An 18,521-nucleotide genomic window follows, 5' to 3' on the forward strand; every position below is an offset into this window, starting at 1 on the left:
CCCCCGCCCCACCTCGGCGCAGGGAGCCGAGAAACGGTCGCGCAGTTTGAAATTAAACGCTGGCGGGCGGGGCCTAGCTCGCAGTTGGGGCGTGCGGCCTTCTCCACCCTGCGGCTCCACCTTCGCCAATCCTAATCCGGGTTCTCGGGCCACCCTAATCTTTGTACCTGCCGCCAGGGTCCCTCCCAGCAGGACTCGCGGTCCAACGCTCGAGGCCCGAGGCCTTGGGAGCCCGCGCCCTGGGAGAGGTGGCGCTTGAGGAACCCCGCTGCTTCGGCTCCCCCCCCCCCCCCCAAGCCCGCGGGCCCAGGGCGAGGAGGTGGGCGGAGCCCGGCTTTGGCGCGCGGCGCGACGCAGCGAGAGGCCTCGGCGGCGGCGGTGCGGCCGGCCTCCCCCACCCCCCAGGAGACCCCCAAGGCGCCACGCCGCGGACGGTGAGTGGCGCGCACGCCGCCCCCCGCAGGACGCGTTCCCGGCGGGCCCCGCGCGGCCCGAGCGTGGGCGGTGCCTCCCCCCCCCCCCCCCCCGGCCGAGCTGCCCGCGCCCCCTCCCCTCGGATGTGGCTGAGCTGAGGCGCGCCGCCGGAGACTCTGCAGGACCCGCGCGGCCCGGAGATTCGGAGCGGTGAAGTCGGTGCCTTGCTTTCTATCTCGCGCGTGGCGGGGGTTAGGATGCTCCGTGCGCCCGGGCTTGCGGGGAAAGCGGCGGGCCTTGCGCTCCGCCGTGGGTTCCCGGGGCGGCTCGGGGTGGGGGGGGGGGAGAGGTTGGCGGGGCCTGGCCGCCGCGCCGCGCCGCGCCGCTGCACGGGGAGATGGGGCGGTCGTGCAGAGGGTGGGAGCGCGGTGACAGCTGCGGAGACTCCAGACAAAGCGCGGGGCTCCCCTCCCCCAGCCGCGCCGCGGGCCCGCGGGGAGAGCGGCGTCGGCTGGGCCGCCGCGAGGCCCGAGGCCTGGAGCCGCTGCGGCGGCGCGCTCCCCGCTACGTGGCCGCCGCCGGAGGGGGAGGCGCGGGCTGGTGGCGCAGTGCCCTTGAGCCCCCGCCGCCGCCGCCGCCTTTGTTTCTCCCCGCGGAGGCGCTGACCACGAGGCCCGCGCTCCCGAGTGGGGGGCGGGCTCCCTGCCTTAGTCTGTCGACGCGGGAATCGAGCAGGGAAGGGGCCCTCTTCGAAGGGGAGCAGGCATGGAGGATCCAATCCGTTCTAGCTTTGTCAGGACCGTGCTTCAGAGGCCGGAGGCAGGAGTATTGCCCAGACTGGGCTATAGAGTGATACCCACCCCCCTTTAAAAAAAAGGCCAGGAAATAGGACTGAAGCATCAGTGTTTTCCTTTTCCTTCGCGATTGAAGAGGGAGGGCTTCTGAAAAACATCAGGTTGGATTTATCTAGGAGCTCCTTGGACTATTCAGAAGTCCAGAGGGAAAAAAATATGGTAATTTACCGATAGAAATTAAGTAATGATGCCTGATTTTGAAACAGAAGCTTGCCTTTCATACAAAATAAAAAGAATTTGTTACAAATGAGATTTAAATTGGAAAGGTAATTCTCTATTATCACCAAGTAAAGTTGTCTGAGGTACCAGTGTCCTTGGTAAGGTTATCTTTACTAATTGGTTAAAGCACTGACATACTCAAGTAGGTAACACTAATTAATAACGAACTCAGAAGAGTTTTCGCTGCATTTTTATCAGAAATGTGCAGGTTAAATTCCACACAAAACTTGTAGCTGCCATTTGTGTGTCTTGAAAATTTAACTCATGCATTTTTTTCTTGCAATAGTTCTTCAAGTCTTCGATTTAAAAAAAAAATGGCCTCCAATAAAACTACATTGGTAAGTTTGTGAAACCCTAAAACATCTAAGAGTCTTAACTGAAGAATTTTTTTGTTCTTTAAAAATTACAACTAAGAAACCTTTAAGGTAGTGTGGCGCACGCCTTTAATCTGAGCAAGGTGAAGGCAGAGGCAGGCAGATCTCTGAGTTGGAGGCCAGCCTGGTCTACAGAGTGAGTTCCAGAACAGCCAGGGTACTTCTCGGTACTCTGAAGAAAACCTGAGTTGTTGATTTTGAAATATTCTTACTGGCTTTCCATAGGGAGGGTCACAGTGCAGCTTTTAAAACCTGATCTTAAGAGGATTACATAGTAAAACTTTGAGTGTTTTTATTTTGAGATAAAAATGCTTATTTGGGCCTGGTGAGATGGTTCAATCTTCCACCCAAGGAAAAGTGGATGGGGAGAGAACAAGACCCACAAAATCGTTCCCTGATCGCCACACAAGTGGAGATACACTACCCCATGATAACATTTTAAATGAACTTAATTGTGAAAAAAATGTTTCATGGGGAAATCTATAAAGTCTTAGTTGATTGGTGTGATTGTCCTTAAATCTGTGCAGAATTCTAGAGACACCAAGTATTAATGCAGAATTTTAGGATAGATACTTTGTGCACAGTGAATCAAATATAACAACTGCATTGTGTTGCCTTTAGCAAGAATTACAAACTATGTCTACGAATGAAAGAACAGTAGATCAATTCTGTATCTTTTGAGCAATTTCCTGACTATTGCTAAACCCAGTGTTTGTATTCTTGGGTTTTCTAGCAAGTTAGACAAATTTATAAAGACATGTTTATTTTTGTCACGTTATAGTGTTAAAACACACACACACACACACACAAGATAAAACTAGGTCATCTGGACAGTGGTGGCGCATGCCTTTAATCCCAGCACTCCAGACGTAGAGGCTGGTGGATCTCTAAATTCGAGGCCAGCCTGGTCTACAGAGGGAGTTCCAGGACAGCCAGGGTTGTTTCACAGAGAAACCCTGTCTCAAAAAAAAAGCATGACTCCTGGTAAATTCCATCGGATGTTTGTGTAGGTATGCCCCTATATGCTAATAGATTTAAGTATCTTGGTGGTCTTGGGGTGCTGCTGTTTTTTCCTGCTTGGGTCCTTCATTTGGGGGATGGTTTTAGTAGTGACTAGGCATTTGAGGGGTTTTTTGTTTGGTTGGTTTTGATTTGATTGGATTCATTTTAACTGTTTAAGAAGCACCTGTGCACACCTACACTGGAGGAGGCTGAGTCCGGAGGATCACAGCAAGTTAAAGGCTAGACTGGGCTACTGTCTCAAAATTTGTAAAGACTACATAGCACTGTTGTGGAAATGAAATGACTGAGCATACTGTGTTGGGTTGTTGTGGTGTCCCATAGGGGCTTGTAATTAACTATTTCGGGCTTTTAAACACCTACTTTCACTCCCCTTAACAAACCTGCTTATGTGCTGAGAAATCACTCAGGAGTGATGCTGTACCCACCCACCCAGAAAGGAAAAACTTTGATTTTTTTTGTTTTTTGAGATGGTTTTCCCAGGTTGACACTGAACGCTTGATAATCCTCCTATTTCACCTTCCTGGGTGCTGCTAGTGCGCTCATCATGTACACCTCATGCCTCTCCAAAGTAAATTTAACCGGCTACCAGTTAACCCTCTAGGTTGAAAACCCAGGAAGGAAGGGATTTTTTTTCTCCCACCTGTAGAATAAAACCACCATTTTGAACTCTTAAAGTGATATTATTAGATTTGTTTTGAGTGGTCAGGAAAAATTACATGTAATTATTATGGGAAAAATCTTGTCCTTTTTAGTTTACTCATGATCTCCATGACTACAACTCTTCATTTTGCAGGTAACTTTATCCTTGGGACAATTTTAAATTGATACTGCCATTGGGAAAGGGATGTCTTAGAGCTGCAGTTTTAATAGGTTTACTCTGCTACACTTAGTAAGACCTATCATTTAGTGGGGTGTGGTGGTGCACACCTATAAATCCAGTACTTGGGATGTGGACGCTGAAAGATTGGGTATTCAGGGTCTTTCTTGGCTACAAAGTGAATTGGAGGCTCCCCTGGGCTATATGTGACCCTGTCTTGAGTGTTTTTTGTTTTGTTTTGTTTTTCTTTTTTGCTATCACACTTCATTCTTAGTTGCTCTTTATTGGTGTGATAAGTCATCATGACCAAGGCCACTTAACAGAAGAGTTTATTGAGATTCACAGTTTAAGAGGATGAGTCCATGACCATACTGGTAGGAAGATGGCAGCACACATGGCACTGAAGTAGTCGTAAGAGGTCCAGTTTGATCTACAGCAAGCACAAGGCAGAGAGTGCGAAATGGGAATGGCATTGGCTTTTGAAACCTCCAAGCATCACTCCCGGCCCCACCCTGTCCCCCACCCCTTAACATACCTCCTCCAATCCTCAAACAGTTCCCCACCCTGTCCCCCACCCCTTAACATACCTCCTCCAATCCTCAAACAGTTCCGCCACCTGGGGACCAACCATTCAAATATGTGATCCTATGGAGCCATTCTCATTGAAACCACCGCTACTAATACTCCATTCTCTGTCGCTGTCTAATGTTTTCTAGTTATTTGTCACTGTGTTGTTATTAAAATGAGTGGCAATTCTGGTAAACATGGTCTTGTAGGATCCTGGAAATAAAACTGGGAAAGGATAAGGTTGGTTTTTTTGTTGTTATCAATTCTGTCATACTGATGAAGGGTATTGGGTTACAAATGTAAATCAGTGGAGCAAAGCTTTTGTTTTATTATCTATTGACTTTCTAGAAGATGCCTACCCTGGGTCACAGAAGTTTAAAAAGGGTGTTGTTGGGTTTTTGTTTTATTTGAAAATAAAAAATTGTGTCAGATGAATAAACAATTTGGCCTTAAAATGTACTCAAGGTTTTTTTTAAATTTTCTTAATTTCTCTTTTGTTTTAGCAAAAAATGGGAAAGAAACAGAATGGAAAGAGTAAAAAAGTTGAAGAGGCAGAGCCTGAAGAATTTGTGGTAGAAAAAGTACTGGACCGACGTGTAGTGAATGGGAAGGTGGAGTATTTCCTCAAGTGGAAAGGGTTCACAGAGTAAGAAACTTCTTATGGTTTGTTTTAAGCCAGGGTGTCTTATATAGCACAGATTATACTTCCAAGTGCTGGGATTAGAAGAGTTTGACATGCCTCATTTATGTTTTTACTTATTTTTTTGTTCTGTTGAGACAGGTTCTTGTGAATCCTAAACTACTCTTGAACTTGCTATATGGCCAAGAATAACCTTAAACTCTGATCTTTCTGATTCTGCCTCCCCAGTGCAGACATGCACCGCCACACCTGGTTTATGTGAGACTAAAGATTGAACCCAGGATTTTCATGCATGCTCGGCCAGCACTCTTGATCAACAACATCCCTGGTCCTTAACTTTAGAATCTGTAATTGTACTTAGAATATTCTTAAATTTTACTTTTAGCTTAAATATTTTAACAGTTTGCCCAAAGATTTATTAGAAGTCAGTTTTAGTTCCAGAATTACCTTGTTTGAGGTTTATTTAAGGCGTTAGGGTTCTGAAGAGATGACTCAGTGGTCCTTAAAGAGGACCAGGATTCAATTCCTAGCACCCACATGGTAGCTCATAATCATCCCTAGCTCAGGTTCCAGGGTATCCAGTGCCATTTTCTGACCTCTTCAAGTACCAGGCACACACATGGTGCACATGCATACATAAGTGCAGGAAAAAAAAGAGACACTCATACGCACAAAAAAATAAATTTAAAAAACTCAAAGCTTTAGCAGTGGTTGAAACTAACATATTAGAGTTTAATTTATTGCTATAGAGTCAAACTTAGAAAATTAAAGCTCACTAAAGCAATTTTGAAGCTAGCACGCAAAGGACTAAATGCCGTGGCATTTTTAAACAAAGCATGTTGTAATGGATTCTCATTCCCTTATCTCCCACTTCCTACCTCGATCTCTCTGCATCTTTCATGTCCCAGTGTGTTCTTTCACTAAAGCATTTTAATGTTGTATTAAACGTACTAATTTGAATATCTATGACCAAGAGCCTAAATTTTACAGTATATATTTATAATGTAGAAGACAATACTGAAAATAACACTAAATTTGAGGTATCAGCCCTCCTTCCAAAATTAAGCTTTCCCAATGTTACAGTCTGAAGATATCAGCAGACCAAATTATTGAGTACCAAATGTTACTGGCACCAAATATCTCTGAAATTACTCATTCCATATAGTTCTATAAAGATACTTGTGGCTGGGGCACAAAACAGTCTATGCATTGTTATAAGGTGACCATACTTCTGTATTTGTGAGGTGATGCTCATTTTCTTCACGATTCTTCTGCAGAACATATGGGAATGGTTACTTCAGCCTTGTGCTGAGGCAGGAATTGGCAGTCTCTTCCCCAAAGCATCTTTATGTGGCTGTTTTAGGCTTTGTGGGCCATTGATTTGTCTGCATGAGCATCATAAAAGCAGCAGTATCTAATGTATTAAATGAGCATGACTATTTCAGTGACAGCTTATGAACCCTGCCTGAAATTACTTTATTTTCATTTCTTCCCGACCTTAAAAAGTTTTTTTAAGGGAAAAAATTTTGAGCTGGGCATGGTGGTACAGTACTATATATAATTCCAACACTGAAAGCTTAGGAGTTGGAGGCCAACCTGGGCTACATGGTGATGCTATATCTTTTTAAAGGGGGCAGGGTTGATGCTTTGCAGACCATGCAACAGACTAGATTTGGCTTTTTTTTTTCTCCCCAGCCCTTGCTTTATATCATTTCCCAAATTGGGAACCCACCAAAACTTGAAAACATTTCACATATGAGAATATGTCAGAATCTTTATCTCTAGACATCATTGGAGATCCCAAACCTAGGCAAAATATGTAAGGAATTAGGAATCACTGTTTTTAAAAATCCTTCTATAGTTCCAGCATTGAGAGTTCTTCACAGCCAGCTTGTGGTACATATGACATTGTCCCCCACTTTAAAAAAAAAAAATTTTTTTTTTTTTTTTGAAAACTCAAAGGATTGGAATGTAGTGTAGTTTAATTGGTACAGTGCTTACCTGGCATGCACAAAGCTTTGGGTTTGATCCCCAGCACCAAATAAACTGGGTGAGATAGAGAATTCCTTTTATTCCAGGACCTGGGAGGGGGACAGGAGAATGAGGACTGGGTTACAGAAGAAGTTGGAGGCCAGCTGGGGTTACATGAAGGGAGTTGCATAGGAAGCAGAAAGATACTACTATTGACTGCCCTTAGAGTCAGGTTCAACTGCCTTGGGGTTAAAATACCAGATTGCTCATTTAGGCATGTGAAGAGGGGCGTGAAAGAAATTGGACATTTTTAAATAATATAAGGAATAGAACATTTCTATTATTATTCTACCAGTATTAGTGTTTGTCATATGGAAACTTTTTCCCAGATAGCTATAAACCAGTCCAGGTAATGGCAATGTTTAATTGAATCAACCTTTTGTTTTCTTTAACTGAACACAGTGCTGATAATACTTGGGAACCAGAAGAAAATTTAGATTGTCCAGAATTAATTGAAGCATTTCTTAATTCTCAAAAAGCTGGTAAAGAAAAAGATGGTACAAAAAGGAAATCTTTATCTGACAGTGAATCTGATGATAGCAAATCGAAGAAGAAAAGAGATGCTGTAAGTATAAAGTCCTGCCTGTTAGACTGGGTCTATATAACAAAAGTTAATAGCTTGAATTTCATTACTTTGAACCTTCCTCCGCCTCCCCAGCTAGGATACTTTTTATTTAGTCTATATTTTGTTCTTTAGCTTCCAAAGTGATGAGTTTTGTTATGGTTTTTTGTTTTTTTTGTTTGGGTTTTGTTTTGTTTGTTGGGGGGGTTGTTTCTTTTTTGGGTTTGTTTGTTTGTTTGTTTGTTTCAAGACAGGTTTTCTCTGTGTAGTTTGGAGCCTGTCCTGGATCTCGCTCTGTAGACCATGCCGACCTTGAACTCACAGAGTGCTGGGATTAAAGGCATATGCCACTGCTGCCCAGCTTGTTTTGGTATTTTCATGCATATTTATCATTATGTTTTGTTCTAATTCATCTCTCTATCCCTTCCCATTTTGGTTAGTTTCCTTTTGAGGGTTGGGTTTGAGGCAAGGTCTCATGTAGCAGAGAATGGCCTTGAACCACTCATCGTTTTACCTCTGGCATCCTGATACTGGATTCACAGGTGTTCACCACAGTGCTTACTTTAGAAAACTAGACTAGGTTAGGGGTTTTGGAGACAGGGTTTTACCGTGTAACCCTTTCTGGCTTCAAAGTCACAGAAATTTGCCTGCTTTTGCCTCCTGAGTGCTGTAATTAAAGGCATTACCACCATGCCCAGCTAAAACTAGAAGGCTTTTTTTTTTTTTTTCCACGTGTATGGTATTTTGCCTGCCTGCGTGCATGTGTGCACCCACCACATGCCTTCTTGGTGTTCCAGAAGCCAGAAGAGGGTATCAAATCCCTTGGGACTGAAATGCAGGCAGTTGTGAGCGACCATGTAGGTGCTGGCAATTGAACTCAGACTCTTTGGTAGAGTAGCAAATGCTTCTAACTGTTCCAGCCCTAGAATACTTTTTAAACTCCAATTGAGAAAAAAAAGAAACTTTTTATAGAGCCATTCGTGATTGATAAATAAGGTAATTGTACCTTTAGGCCTTTAAAATCATTGAATTTACCTTGTCTATTGGCCTAGTGTGATAATTGAAGGAAAAGATTTGGTGCTGAATTAGTCACCAACTCCAAGCATGCAGCACACATTAAATTAGTAAAGGACTAATGGGCTTCAAATGTGTTCATTTGAATAAGTGTCAAGAATTTTGCATATATAGGTCATTAATCTTAATACCAACCCTGTTAAGTCTAGATAATGACCCAATTTATAGATAAGAAAACAAGATTATTATAGATGAAGATCTGAAAATAAAGCATATATATAAGGGAAGCAGAACTTTGGTAGTAATGCCTAAGCTATATTGAGCCAGCAATGTTCTAAATAGTTTAATTCATATTGATGCACTCCCAAAAACCTATGACATAGGGACTGATTATTTTTGATAAATAATTGACTTACCCAACCCACAGACCTTTAAAGAGGTAGAGTTGTCATTCTAACCCAATCTGACTTCAGAGCCTAGTTACACTGATGTGAAACTTTAATAATTTTAATTTATTGACATCATTAGTTCCCAAATACACTCCAGAATTATGTGGGCTATAACTGCCAACATATTTGTTTTGTTTTAGAAATTGAAAAACAGCCAGGTGGGGGCCTGGCTTTAGTCTACTAGTGCGGGGGGAAGCAAAGACAGATGGATCTCTCAGATTCCCAGAGCAGCCTGGTCTATAGAGTGAGACCCTGTGAGGGATCAGGGACAGACAATTTTAGGTCTGGAGAACTCAATACTTAAGAGCAATTGCTGTTCTTTCAGAGGACCCATTTAGTTCCCAGCACCCACTTGGTGACTCCTAACAGTCTGTAATTCCAATTCCAGTGGGTCTTCTGACTTCCACAGCACCAGACACACACATGGTACACAGTCATACATGCAGGTAATACACTCAAGTGCATAAATAAAGATTTTTCTTTTCCTAAAGAAAACAGTTTTAAAGTACTAGTAATTAAAGAGCACAAACTACTCTAGTAGAAACCCTCAAGTTCAGTTCCTAGCACCTATGTGGATACTCAAAATTGCCTGTTACTCCAGCTCCAGAGGATCCAAAACCCTTTCTGGCCTCCAAGAGCACCCATACTTATACAGAAAAATACACATAATTTTTTAAAAATAACAATGCCAAAAGAAAAACAAGTAATGGTTTAAGGCCAGAACTGATTGGAAACTGGGCAAAGTGACATTCACCTATAATCCCAACACTTGAGAGGTAAATTCAAGGTCTTCGGCTATACATAGCAAACCTTGCCTACATTAAGGCCCTAGCTTAAAAATTAAAAAACAAATTACATACGAGTATGCATATAAATAAAACCTATTGGGTGTTAAACATGTTGTGAAAAAGCGGAGTCTTCGGTGTCTAAGGAAGACAGAGCTGCTCATGATGGTTCATACCTACAATCCTAACACCTGAGATACTAAGTTAAAAGAATTGCTTCAAGACTTTGAAAATAGTTCAGGCTTCAGAGACCTGTCTCCAAAATAGGGAGATAGTCTCTCATGGCCCAGGTTGGCCTTTAATCCCTTATTATCCAGCTTCCATCTAAGTGGTGGATCAATCTTGGGGCTTTATGCCACCACTCTGGCTTGCTGTGATATATTTAAAAGAACTGTGTAAAGATAATCTAAAATAGATAAGTCAAAAAAGGAGACCTTACAGATTTATTTGTGTGTGTGTCTTTAAAATAAGCAAATAATTTAGACTTAATTCCTAGAAGTAAATTCATTGTGTTTTATTTGGGATTGGCTTGGTAACTAATTTGTTTTGTTTTTTTGAGGCAGGGTCTGTACATATCTCTGGCTGGCTGTCCTAGAATTTACTCTGTAGACCAGGGCTGGCCTCAGCTCAGATCTGACTACTTCTGCCTTCCAAGTGCTGGGATTAAAGGTTTACATCACAACGCCCAGCAGTAGTGACTAACATTACATTAAAAATGTTAATATTGGAAGGAGGTCCGTGTGTGTGTGTGTGTGTGTGTGTGTGTGTGTGTGTGTGTGTGTGTGTGTGCGCGCGCGCGCGCGTGCGCGCGCGCGCAGGTACCACAGAAGTTAGAAGAGTTATGTCCCTGGAACTGAAGTTAGACGCAGTTGTGAGCCATCAAGTGGGTGCTGGGAACTGAGCCCAGGCTCTCGACAAAATCAGATGCTCTGACCACTTAGCCATCTCTCCAGCCCCTTCGGGTCTTCACATAAGTGTATATTTTAGGCCACGGTCTTGCTATGTAGCCCCGGGTGCACTTAAAACCTCTGATCTTCCTGAGTACTGAGATAATAGGCTTTTCCTACTATAAGAGGCTACATATTTATTTACTTGTTTTTGGTTTTCATTGGAGGAATGGTTCTTGGTCAAGTTTGACTAAATAGCCCAGGCCAGCCTTGAACTTACTACTATGCCTCTATCCTCTATAAAATGCTAGGTTTATAGACATTGGAAATTTAATTTCAAGACTATATAATTTCTCAGTATGTTGTTGCATACTTGTAGTTCTAGCGGTCAAGAAATTGAAGCAGGAAGATTGAAAGTTTAGGACTAGGAGTTGGGGATTTAGTTCAGTGGTAGAGTGCTTGCCACAAGGCCCTGGGTTCAGTCCTCAGCTCCAGAAAAAAAAAAAAAAAAAAGAAAGTTTAGGGTTAATTTAGGCTACATAGTAAGACTTTTTAATTTTTATTTATTTTTTTTTAATAAGAAAAGGTCTTATCTAGCCCAGGCTTGTCTTAACTCCTGATCCTCCTGCCTCCAGCTACCAAGTGCTGGACCAAGCCCAGCATTTCTTGCATACTAGGCAAACACTACCAGTTAAACTACAACTACATCCCCAGCCCCAAGCATGTTTTCCTATCTAACTTGGGTTCTTTTTTATTGTTTTTCTTTCTCTTTGTAGCCCTGTAACTTGGGTTCTTACTCTGGTTGTTCCTGTCTCACTGTTGGGAGTGGTGAAAGTTGTATTACATAAGGAATTCTTAATTTTATTGGTTGTATGAAAATATTTATGCAGGCTATTACTTAACCCTCTAAACAGGCTGACAAACCAAGGGGTTTTGCCAGAGGTCTTGATCCTGAACGAATAATCGGTGCCACCGACAGCAGTGGAGAATTAATGTTTCTCATGAAATGGTAAGTGCTCGAGCAGTTGTTTTAGCCTGTTTTTCTTACTGTGTGTGTGCATGCATAATGGCGAGGGCAGTACATGTATCACAGTACATGTTAGAGGACAGCTTTAAGGAGTCCATTCTCCACCTGGATGTGGATTCATGAGTTCAAGTTTAGGTTGCCAGGCTTGTGTGCCAAGCATCTTTACCTGCTGAGTCATCTTACAGTTTAAAGTAAAAAGAAAAGGTTAGAAAGATACATTGGTTAGTTTTTGTGTGGGGGTTTTGGGGAGGGAGGAGGTTAAGTAGGGTCTCATTGTGTACCCCTGGCTGGTATGGAATTCTCTATGTAGACCAAGCTGCTCTCAACTCAAAAAGTTCCACCTGAGCCGGGCGGTGGTGGCGCACGCCTTTAATCCCAGCACTCGGGAGGCAGAGGCAGGAGGATCTCTGTAAGTTCGAGGCCAGCCTGGTCTACAGCACGAGATCCAGGAAAGGCGCAAAGCTACACAGAGAAACCCTGTCTCGAAAAAAAAAAAAAAAAAAAAAAAGTTCCACCTGGCCCCAAGAGAACTAGGCCTGAGGTGGAGAGGGTGTTGATTCTCTGTTATACACAAGGTTTCTTCCTTTTTTCTTTTCAAGATGGGTTTCTCTGTGTAACAGCCCTCACTGTCCTGGAACTTGCTCTGTGGTCCAGGCTGACATTGAACTCACAAAGATCCCCCTGCCTCCCGAGTGCTGGGATAAGTGGTTCTTAAGATAAAGATGGGAAGTACCTAGCTGAGCATGGTGCCTCTAGTCCTAGCACTCAAGAGGCTGAGGTAGGATTGCCACAAGTAAGTGAAGGTTAAGAGCAAGCAAATGCATAGCCTCTGGAGAAATGAAGTTCACTGAGATGTAATCACACTGCCATGCAGCCCTGCTAGCTCTTACATTCCGATGACAGGCACAGTTCATATGTTTAACCTGTTGGGTTTTTTTTTCCCCTCACAACAGGAAGGACTCAGATGAGGCAGACTTGGTGCTGGCAAAGGAGGCAAATATGAAGTGTCCTCAGATTGTCATCGCCTTTTATGAGGAGAGGCTGACTTGGCATTCTTGTCCAGAAGATGAGGCCCAATAATTGTTTGCATTTTTATATATATTTATATATATATAAAATCTGGATCTTTGGTTTTGAATTACTAGTGTGGAAAAAATAGCGTTCTAATGAAAATCGAGTTTGATATGCTGGTTTTGAAGTATTGACAGTAGTTGGGATATTTTTGGTTTTTGTTCTGCATCAAAAGGCACTGATTCCTTTGAGCAAATGAAAGCTTTCTGTAGTTGCTTCTTTAACAATAGAATATTTGATACCATGTTGTATTTCCTCGGCTTTGAAGAACAACTTTTCTTAAGCGCTGAGGAGATTTTACAGTCATTACTCAATCAGAACTTATTTTTAACTGGGACACAGAAGGACCATTCTGGGTTTTTTGTTTGTTTGCGTGTGTGTATGCATAAAACACTTGCGTAACTGTTTTTCATTTTGTCTTGTTTTTTAATGCTCAAAAACTGTAGATGAGAACATGTGTTGATGAGATTCCATCATTGTGAACGTTTTCCTAAAACCATAACCTTTCAGATTAAGTAGATGATTCTGTAATTTATTGGATAGTTTTACAGCAACCACATCAGAATTTATGTATTATCACATAAATACAGTAGTTTATTTACAAAAGTTTGTCCTTACAAACTCCCTCTTCAGAAAATGGAATTAGACAAAGTAGTAGTATGATTTAATAACAAGACTTAAGCTGGGTGTGGTGGTGCATGCCTTTAATCCCAGCATGAAGGCAGACGGACCTCTGATTTAGACTAGATCAGCCAGGGCTACACAGAGAATCCCTGTTTCTAAAAACCAAACAAAAAGACTCAAATGGGCATGTAAATGTTCCTCTAGTGAACCATTCCTTTATAGAAAGTTGAAATCTACTAAAAGGTTATGATTTGTGGAATATCTGTTTGCTGTGGAAATGGGATCATGGTTAGAGATGATGTTGGCAAATTCAGACCCGCTGACATAAATGAACAAAATTTGGTAATATAAATTAATGACTTGCATGCTTTTTCTGTACCCTGACTCATTCCTTACTGGTAGGATCAATCTTTTCAGTATTTGGTTTCTGGTTCAATGAGCCAGAAAAGTAACTTTGTAGTATCAGAATGTCATCCAACTGTATATTTACTTTATTGTAAATAATGGTGAACAGTGGTCAATAAATAGTTTTATATTCCTTTACGTGATGACTTCTTTGTCATTGATTTGCTCTGTAACGAGGGTGGAAACACCTAATCACAGAGTTCATCCTGTATTGTTCTTGAGACAGGGCCTCTTTGTAGTTCAGGCTCTCCTTGAACAGTCATCCTCTCTCAGCCTCCCAAGTACTTCTGGTTTTTTATTTTGAAATAACCTAACCTATCCCAGGTTAGGCTTAAACTTCCAGTGTTCCTGCTTCTACCTCATGAGTGCTGGAATCACAGACATATCACCACACATCTTGTTTATACACATGTGTATGTATTTGCAGTCAATACGGGCTGGGTAGTCCCAACATTGACCATCTGCACAATGGAGAGGCTAACAGTCCTTTAACTTCATGAAACTGGAAGCCTGAGCTCTGTCATCCCAGCCTGGTGCTGAAGGGAGTCAAGTACATGTTGGAAGGCCCAAGAAGCTACAGTGTGGATGGTAGATGCAGGGATAGACTGACTAATCATGAAGCAAAGGTGGGCATGCAATACTGCTTTTTCTTGAACCTCTTAAGATTTTATTTTAATTATGGGAACTGGGGACAGTGAGTGCCAGTACCTTTATATAGAGGCCTTATATCCCCTGGAGTTATAGGCAGTTAGGCAGTTCAGCTAGGAACTGAACTCAGGTTCTCTGCAGGAACAGAAAGTTGCTCACTGCTGATCCATATCTCCAGCCTGCCTTGGACTGCTTTATATCTGGGTCACTGTTGGAAAGCCTGCACACTCTAGGGAGAGTCTTCACCCTCAGTTAAGCAAATACCCACAGAAACCCACACAGAATTGTATGTATTGATTCCAATCCATTAAATTGACCTTTAACCTTTACATGTCTTCCTTTTTTTTTTCAGTCTTAACTAGACAGTGCTTGTTCAAACTGTCAGGAAGTAGGTTTTTTTTTTGTTTTGTTTTTTTGTTTTTCGAGACAGGGTTTCTCTGTGTAGCTTTGCGCCTTTTCCTGGAACTCACTTGGTAGCCCAGGCTGGCCTCGAACTCACAGAGATCCGCCTGGCTCTGCCTCCCGAGTGCTGGGATTAAAGGCGTGCGCCACCACCGCCCGGCAGGAAGTAGGTTTTAATGATCATTTTTTTCCCTTTCTGACACAACACCTCAATTTTGTTTTGTCTCAAACATACCACTCAGTTCCTTAGCCAAAAGGCTTACAACAGGCATTATTGGGGGTGGTTGTGTGCATATATACCATTTGTGTATGCGTGTTAGGTTTAGGATAGTAGCCTCCTAATATGACTCCTCCATGGTATGGTTAAGGGGAAGATTTTTATTGTAGATAAAGAGAACAGCCAGAGGCATCTGGAAGAGTCCAGAGAAGACTGACCATGTTCAGAAGACAACCTGGTCTTAAGAGGGGAGAAGAGCAGATAATAGAGAAAATACAGCCGGAATAGCAGGGCTATAAGGAAAACCAGCAGCTGGGGAAGGGAAGCCTGGGAGCTTAAGGTAGGAGGTGAGAAGGACCAGGATGTGTGACAGGTACTTGAGATACCAAAGGAGCTTGGAGGCCAGCATGAACTTTTATATGCTGATAGACACGACAGGTAGCCATTTGTCCCTTTTGCCAGAGGTAAGGAAAATGACTCCTTTGGTAGAGAGGAGCTGGCTTCACAAGTTCCTGAGGATGGCTGGCTATTACCTAACTGCCAGAAATCCGCCATAGTCCAGCTTGAGCCCATTTCTAGATATTTGGTCAGCTTTTGTGAGTTTGGGGAATTGGAGTTTTTTTTGGACCTGACTGCATGCATCATCATGTCTGGCTAAACGTATTTTTAAAAAGAAAATAATTTAGTTCCAAGTATGACCGACCGTACCTGATCTCAAGTTATATTACAGAGTCAATGCAACGAAAGCAGCATGGTACGGAAACAAATGTGGGTAAATGGAACAACAGAAGATCCAGATACAAATCTGTGCAGCTGAAACCACCTGGTGTCTGACGAGGACACCAGAACCCTGGAGAAGGTTAGAATCCAGACACTCGAGCTGCAGTCTCTCCCGTCACAGCTGCTGCAGACGGCGGACAAGGCCATGCCCAGCTGCAGTCTACCCTCCCTGCTCTCACAAATATCCAAGTACTCATCTACCCCACCCCCACTCCTGGGAATGGTCCCTTTCAGATAGCAAACCCATGAACAGAAGAGCTACAGACAGGACAAATGACCTGTCATATCACATACTAACTAGGCTTATTGTTCTTCCTCAAGCTCCTTATCCTGAAATGTACTTGAGACCTTCAAACACTTGCCTCAGCCAGAAATACAGAAGACAAAATGTCTTAGCCTAGTTAGATGGTGTCACCCAACCTTGGCCCCATTTTCTGTGGCATAACACCTGCCCTCTCAGGTTAAAAAAAACAGGTTCTGTTATCCTAGGCAGGCTGAAGCTTTTTGCTTCTGAATGCACAACTATATCTGAACCTTTCCCTGAACAACAGTCCAACTTCATGTTTCTCTGGAACCATGTTTCTTCCTAAACACCTAACAAAGAAAAAACAGCCTCTTTAACAGACAGTTCTGAAAAAAAAATGGATACCAGCCAGGTGGTGGTGCATGCCTTTAATCCCAGCACTTGGGAGGCAGAGGCCAGCCTGGTCTGCAGAGTGAGTTCCAGGACAGGCTCCAAAGCTACACAGAGAAACCTTGTCTCGAGAAGAAACAAAAAAAAAAAAAACACTGGACACCAACTGCCATTCTGGTTTGCTTTCTGTTGCTGTGACAAGCACCATGACCCAAAGCTGCTTAGGAGAAGAAAAGGTTTTTTTCAGCTTGCTGGTCAGAGCCCATCACTGAGGGAAGTCAGGACAGGAACTCAAGCAGGAGCTGATGCAGAAACCATGGAGGAATGCTATTTTTTTGTTTTGTTTTGTTTATCAAGACAGGGTTTCTCTGTGTAGCTCTTGCTGTGCTGGGATCTCACTCTGTATCCCAGGTTGGCCTCAAACTCATAAAGATCCTCCTGCCTCTGCCTCCCAACTGCTGGGATTAAAGGCGTGCGCCACCACCGCCTGGTGAGGAGTGCTGTTTACTGGCTCATGCTTAGCTACCTCAGGCTCCTCTACAGCCTGAGCTGCCTGACTAGTAATGGGACTACTCACAGTGGCCTGGGCCTACCTACATCAGTTAACGATCATGACAGAGTCCTGCAGACTTGCCCACAGGCCAACCTGGTCCAGGCAATAGTCAATTGTGATTTCTTCTCAGGTCATTCTAGCTTATGCCAAGTTGACAAGAAAAGCTAACCAGCACACTAAGAACAGAAGAGTGACATGAGGTCTTTTTCTGGTTCTACACAAAACTAAACTAAATAGAGGACTGAGATGTAAACCCTGAACCCTCTGAAACTTCTAGGAAGTGGAGGAGACACTTCAAGGTGTAGGGGCAGGAGGAAAGGAGATGAACCTCATAGAGTTAAAATGCTCTCCTAGCAAAGGAGACCATTAACCTCAAAGAGACTTCAGAATGGAAATCTGCCAGTAATAGCTGACTGAGGATCCATGTCTAGAATATACAAAGAGCTTCAAAACTAAACTAAGCTAGTAACCCAATTAAGAAAAAAAATTAGTATAAAAAAATGAACAGAGTTCATAAAAGAAGATATACAGCTGGGTGGTGGTGGCACACACCTTTAATCCCAGCACTCGGGAGGCAGAGCCAGGCACATCTCTGTGAGTTCAAGGCCAGCCTGGTCTACAGAGCGAGATCCAGGAAAGGCACAAAGCTACACAGAGAAACCCTGTCTTAAAAAACCAAAACAAAACAAAGAGAAAGGAGAGCCGGGCGGTGGTGGCGCACACCTGTAATCCCAGTACTGGGAGGCAGAGGCAGGCGGATCTCTGTGAGTTCGAGGCCAGCCTGGGCTACCAAGTGAGTTCCAGGAAAGGCGCAAAGTTACACAGAGAAACCCTGTCTCGAAAAACCAAAAAAAAAAAAAAAAAAAAAAAAAAGGAAAGAAAGAGAAAGGAAGGGGAAGGAAGAGAAAATACAAATAACCAATAAATATTTTGGGGTTATTGTTTGGTTGGGTTTTTTTTGGGGGGGCGGTTGGTTTTTTGAGACAGAGTCTCACTATGTAGTCTGGGCTGTTCTGGAACTCACTGTGTGGACCAGGCTGACTTAGCTCACAGAGATCCACCTGCCTCTGCCTCTGGAGTGCTGGGATTAAAAACATATGTCACCATGGCTAGGCAATAAATAGTTTTTAAAATGTTCAACATCCCTATCGATCGGGAAAATGCAAATTAAAAATACCATGATTCTATCAGACTGGTTACCATCAACAAAACAAAGAAAGCCTGTTGTGATATTTTGTTTGTATTTTGACAAATAAAGCTTGCCTGGAGATCAGAGGGCAGAGCTAGCCACTAGTTAGCCACAGAGGCCAGGCAGGGGTGGCACACACCTTTAACCTAAGCACTTGGGAGGAGGAAGCAGGAAAATCAGCAGTTTAAGGCCACCCTGGGCTGCACAAGATTGAACCAGACTAAGAAACAGAGCTGGGCAATGGTGGCTCACGCCTTTAATCCCAGCACTAGGGAGGTGGAGACATGATCTTCCCCCCCACCCCACTCCCCACCCCCCTTTCAGTCTGAGGATTT

At 43.2% G+C, this 18,521-nt stretch overlaps 1 protein-coding gene and 1 long non-coding RNA gene across 6 annotated transcripts; one reads left to right on the forward strand and one right to left on the reverse strand.

The window, feature by feature from the left end:
* The first annotated feature begins 19 nt into the window (after positions 1-19).
* On the forward strand, positions 20-13,906 carry Cbx3 (chromobox 3). 5 transcript variants are annotated; one of them, XM_052719140.1, is made up of 6 exons: positions 23-434; positions 1,774-1,825; positions 4,772-4,914; positions 7,342-7,504; positions 11,551-11,645; positions 12,617-13,906. In XM_052719140.1, exons 2-6 carry the CDS (start codon positions 1,802-1,804, stop codon positions 12,741-12,743), a joined length of 552 nt encoding a protein of 183 aa, XP_052575100.1. In that variant the 5' UTR covers positions 23-434; positions 1,774-1,801; the 3' UTR covers positions 12,744-13,906. The 5 variants fall into 5 exon arrangements, with proteins under 5 accessions (XP_052575103.1, XP_052575100.1, XP_052575099.1 ...); XM_052719139.1 differs by lacking the exon at positions 23-434 and adding an exon at positions 500-629; XM_052719141.1 differs by lacking the exon at positions 23-434 and adding an exon at positions 537-633.
* On the reverse strand, positions 1,888-4,765 carry LOC128098257 (uncharacterized). Its single transcript, XR_008214186.1, has 2 exons — positions 4,289-4,765; positions 1,888-4,236 (listed from the first exon to the last, which is right to left on the reverse strand). It is a non-coding gene; the product is annotated as an uncharacterized LOC128098257 (long non-coding RNA).
* Positions 13,907-18,521: the final 4,615 nt, after the last annotated feature.

The sequence above is a fragment of the Peromyscus californicus genome, unplaced genomic scaffold (assembly GCF_007827085.1).
Source record: "Peromyscus californicus insignis strain IS unplaced genomic scaffold, ASM782708v3 Scaffold_6__1_contigs__length_162567912, whole genome shotgun sequence".
Lineage (NCBI taxonomy): Eukaryota > Metazoa > Chordata > Mammalia > Rodentia > Cricetidae > Peromyscus > Peromyscus californicus.

Excerpts from the sequence above, each read along its gene's own strand:
- Cbx3 (XM_052719140.1), top strand. The coding sequence starts at position 1,802 with ATGGCCTCCAATAAAACTACATTG. Across the intron at positions 4,915-7,341 it reads AAGTGGAAAGGGTTCACAGA|TGCTGATAATACTTGGGAAC; the intron begins GTAAGAAACTTC and ends AACTGAACACAG. Across the intron at positions 11,646-12,616 it reads TTAATGTTTCTCATGAAATG|GAAGGACTCAGATGAGGCAG; the intron begins GTAAGTGCTCGA and ends CCCTCACAACAG.